The sequence below is a fragment of the Humulus lupulus genome, chromosome 8 (assembly GCF_963169125.1).
Source record: "Humulus lupulus chromosome 8, drHumLupu1.1, whole genome shotgun sequence".
NCBI lineage: Eukaryota > Viridiplantae > Streptophyta > Magnoliopsida > Rosales > Cannabaceae > Humulus > Humulus lupulus.
The window spans coordinates 90,307,013-90,311,635 of NC_084800.1; the positions used below are offsets into that span (position 1 = coordinate 90,307,013).

The 4,623-nt window shown below is 35.4% G+C and overlaps 2 protein-coding genes across 2 annotated transcripts; one reads left to right on the top strand and one right to left on the bottom strand.

Moving 5' to 3' along the window:
* Positions 1–594: 594 nt before the first annotated feature.
* LOC133798088 (uncharacterized) lies at positions 595–1,508 on the top strand. The gene is made up of 2 exons (XM_062236274.1): positions 595–1,280; positions 1,386–1,508. The coding sequence occupies exons 1-2, from the start codon at positions 612–614 to the stop codon at positions 1,461–1,463; spliced, it is 747 nt and encodes a 248-aa protein (XP_062092258.1). The 5' UTR covers positions 595–611; the 3' UTR covers positions 1,464–1,508.
* Positions 1,509–1,630: 122 nt separating this feature from the next.
* LOC133798087 (metacaspase-1-like) lies at positions 1,631–3,977 on the bottom strand. Its single transcript, XM_062236273.1, has 5 exons — positions 3,337–3,977; positions 2,499–2,829; positions 2,274–2,394; positions 1,983–2,189; positions 1,631–1,852 (listed from the first exon to the last, which is right to left on the bottom strand). The coding sequence occupies exons 1-5, from the start codon at positions 3,707–3,709 to the stop codon at positions 1,793–1,795; spliced, it is 1,092 nt and encodes a 363-aa protein (XP_062092257.1). The 5' UTR covers positions 3,710–3,977; the 3' UTR covers positions 1,631–1,792.
* Positions 3,978–4,623: the final 646 nt, after the last annotated feature.

Here is a 4,623-nt window from a genome sequence, read left to right on the forward strand (position 1 = left end):
TTAGATCAAAATTAATGAACGTTTTGCTGATTATGCATCAAATCAAAATTGATGTCTACATAGGTAAGTTTTTGTGGGACATGTCAGTTTCTCGTAAAACTAAGATCTTACATACTTCATATTTAAACATGTACAACAAAGTCGTTTTCATTTCAACAAGAAGATAAACTAAATGAAAGTTACATCCCTTTTTCCTAAAAGAAAAAAAATCAAGAAAAAGAAAATTCCAAGCCCTTTATAAAGTAGCAGTGATTCCAGTAAATAGTGGTTGACACGAGTTGTCATTCATAACAAATACGCATAGCCACCAACAAAAATAAAAAAAAAACCTTTTAAGGGCAATGTAGTATGTCTATTTAAACGACAATTTTAATATGGTCGTTGAGCAATACTGACAAGGATCGTTCGTTGCAACTTTTGGAAACCAAATTCAAACGACCCGATCGTAACTGTCGTCTGTCGTAGAAAATTGCAACGGTTCCACTAATAGAAAGAGAAAGCCGCTATTGCATACATGTCCATTTACGTCCCATTTGCTTCTTCTATTAACTTCAATTAAATTGTTTCATTCATTAATGGCGAACTTGGATTTGCAGGGACAAAACCAGTCAATGAATACACCACGACCACCATCAATACGAACCCCATTAGTGTCTCCCATGGCTCTCCAATTGTCTGGTTTTTTAAATGGGGACACAATCCAAGTTCAAGGAGATGCAGGGGACTTGCAATTCTCGGTTCAATTGAATATCGCCAAGAAACTTTTTCACGAGAAACTTGGTCCTCCTCTTGAATCTCCTGGGACAGTTGCATATAACCCAGAAAAAATTTCGATTGAAGATTCAAGCTTTTCTTCGTACGTGACCCCAAATGGCTCTGAAGAATTAAGGAACGAAGGTCGTTTTGCAGAGCCAGTAGCTGATGAAAATTGTCGTTTTGGCGAAGAGGTTGATAGGTCTGAGGTTATTAAGATTAGGGAGTGCGTTGTGACGAGGCTGAGAAGTGGGGTCATATCTCCAGTGACATATTATCCTCCTCGGATTTTCTCTGAGAATTTATTAAGGCCTTCTAAGAAAGTGAAATCAAGGAAGAGAAGTTCAGAGAAGAAGATTGATGTGTTTGAGAGATTGTTTAGAAGGCATAGTTGTCCTGTGAAGCCATGTACTTCTTATGCATTCTTTGTTATGGCTACTTGGGGTGTGGTCAAATCATCTTCGTTTGGTGAAACCAGTAAGAGAATTGGTCAAATGTGGTACAAACTCTCTCACAATGAGAAAAAGGTACATGCTATACTTTCTTTCCCATTTACAATATAGAACTTTTTTCAAGTCTTCACAGAGAGAGAGAGAGAGAATAATGTGATGAAATTTTTTATGTGCGTGTAGTTATACCAGGAGTTGGCTTTGAAGGACAATGCAAGATACAAGAAGCAATGCAAGTTGTTGAAGAAGAACAAAGCCTAGTAGAGCCTAGAGGACAGGTTATTATTTCTTTAGAACATATAAGCTGAGACGATTGTACTAGGTTGTAATGAAAATGCTAATAATAATTGGTTTTGTTCTTGCTAATGATGTTTGCATTAATAGTATAATCTTGTCTTTCATTTTTTAGGAAGAGAACAAAAAACAAATTCAATAGAAATCATTATTTTACAGAAAATTTAAGATACAACACATGTTATTTAATGAATAGATTTTCTCGAGAACTATACATAAACTCAAGGAACATGTGTGTGAAATTTTGACCATGACAAATCTAATGATTAAAGAATGGAGAAATTACTTTGACTACTTTAAAGAGAGAAAGTCTTTGAATACACGTCGAAAGGTTCATTGGCAGTCAACTGCGGCTCCTGCAATATTTAAAAAAAAAAAGAATTCAAGCCAACAAAGTTAGGATTATCTTGAGACATGGTGTTGTTACTTGCAGAAGCACAACGGTCATTAGCATCCAATTCAACTAATGTGAAATAACTAAAATACCTGTCTAAACCCGCCGGAAAGGCTTCCCCCGGACAAGAGCATGGTGAGTAGAGATGTCACAATACCACCCCCAAGATCATTATCTGTGTTTCGAATAGTAGATCGCATTGAGTTTAGCATATTCCCATATGTAGTTGCATGTCCACGCTCGATGGCTTGGATGAAAGAATAAGTCATGGCACCAGTTGAGGTAATCTTGGACATAGCCTGTGCACATAAATAAGAACAACATTAAGGCTTTGTTTTTTCACTTTAACAAAGACATTTAGCATGTCCTAAGTTCTAACTTACTGAGGTATCAGCTGAGGTCTGATTATCATCACAGCCACTGAAGGAAATGACTTCCCCGCCTTTCGTTCCCTTCCAAACCCCTGACCTAGGCCGATGATCCTCCCAAACATACTTCCCACTTCTACATTTACAGAGTATAATCTATATGAGACTTTAGGTGATGATAATTTAGCTTCATCTAGTAAAGACATACAAGATTATGATTGACAAAAACTATCCACAAACCTGTCCATCCTACAAAGAAACGGCAAATCAAGCACAGTTCCACTATGACAAGCGTCTATAATCGCATGAAGCTTGACACCGGCAGGAAGAGGCTTCACGATTGTGGCATTAATTTCATCATCAACGATCATCCCTTGAGACTCATAATCCAAGGGGCAAAGCGTCTCATCATAGCCGTCGATCTCATCTCCATTGTAGTCCTTCTGTTGGGATCCATGGCCAGAGAAATGGAATACCAAGGAGTCTCCTGGCTGACAACCGTGCACAAGCCAATACATGGCCATTCTCATGTTCTGTTTGGTTGGACGTTTGTACGGATCAGTTTCTTCTTCTACAAAACAACTTGCAACAACAAGCCAATATCAGAATAATAACAAAGCACTAAAGTCAATTGACAAATCATTTACTTTAACCAAAAAAAAAATGTTACATAATTTGACTTTAAAAACATTACAACAACAGTGGAGTTTGAACTCCTTCCCATTACACCAAATTAAAATTTCGAATCGTGTCATACTGTTGATTTGATTTTTGTTTTCTAAAGTTTATAGAATTGATATATAAATAGCTAATTGGTGAATAATTAATGGTTTATGTATATTTTATTTTTGTAATATTTAGAACAATGGAGCAAAATTTATTACAGTAGCAAAATAAGTTCCATGATTTTTCAACCTCATAAAAAAAAATTGAAAAAAAAAGGGAATAGGTATAAGAATCCATGATTACAAACTAAGAACAACATTGGTCAAGTCATAATCAACATCAATAAATAAAAAATAACAATATAATTAAAGTCAATAAGTTGGACGGAGAAATCAAAGCGATTTTTTTATACCAGTAAGCATGACAATTGACGACTCAGGGAAGCTGAACTTGTTGATCAGCAAATACTTCATGCATTTAGCATCGTTAATACACCCCTTTAGCTCGTGCCTCGTGTTCTTATACGAAACGCCGCATATCAGAGCACGCTTCCGCCCATGTGCCGACGGAAGCCCCCCCGAAGGTACGCGATTGTACGGATATGGAATCGTATACGGCGGCGGAGCAGGTCGTTGATGCTGCCCGGCAGAGTACGGCGGTGGGGCGGCGGTACGTAGCGGAGCTACGCGCGTGACTGCGCGGCATAAGGCACAACGTATGGTAGTGGCTCCCGGCGGAAGTTGCAGCGGCGTACGGCAGTTGGAGCAGTCTACGAGCAAGTACATGACTTCAGGAAATTAGTCGGATCGGGAGAAGGATTTTGTTTTTTGTTGTTTTCTTTTTATGGGTGATGATACAGATTTTACAATGGAGAATGTTAATATATAATAGAGGAAAACGAGTAGAGAGATTTTGGTTTGAGTTTTGGAAGAGGAAGCGGTCAAGAAGAGCAAAATCCCATGGGTGAATGGAAGACGACGACTTTGACTTACTGTAAATTTTCTTACCGGCCAAACATCAGTACTAGCGGGAAAATATTATACTCGCAATCATTATTATAATTAATATTTTATGAATTTATTTATATATGTATTGTGTATATATAATAAAGAGATACTATTAGCCAATATGGTATGGATTAGGTAGGCTCGAACGAACTAGCTAGCTAAAAGTTGAAAAAAAATATGAAAAACGCGGTGCATTACAAAAATATGTATATTTTGGATAAAAATACTTATTGGCAAAAGTGTAAATAAAGAATAGCTTTTAAATCATAAATAAAAGGGTAAATACAATTTTTTGTGATCAACGTTTAAAAAATTTATAAATATCTGTTATAAAATTGTAAATATTTGTTATATGTTTGTAAATAATATTTACAAAAATTATTTTTTGTAAGAATAATAGCAGCATAAGTACCCAATATTTGGGAGAAATATCCAGCATAGACTCATTCTTATTTTAATGGGAAAAGTATCAAATGTCACTAAAAGTATAATTTTGTTCAATTCCATTTGTTAGATCTGTCAATGTGACTAGACTGATACTTGTCATCTTTTTATTAGTCCACCTAATAATTATTTTAAAAAATAATTTTAACTAATTTTTAAATAGAAAATTAATTAAAAAACATATTTTTAAATAATATAAAATTAAAAAAAAAACTGATTTGAACTATATATATTTTTTTATATTTTAG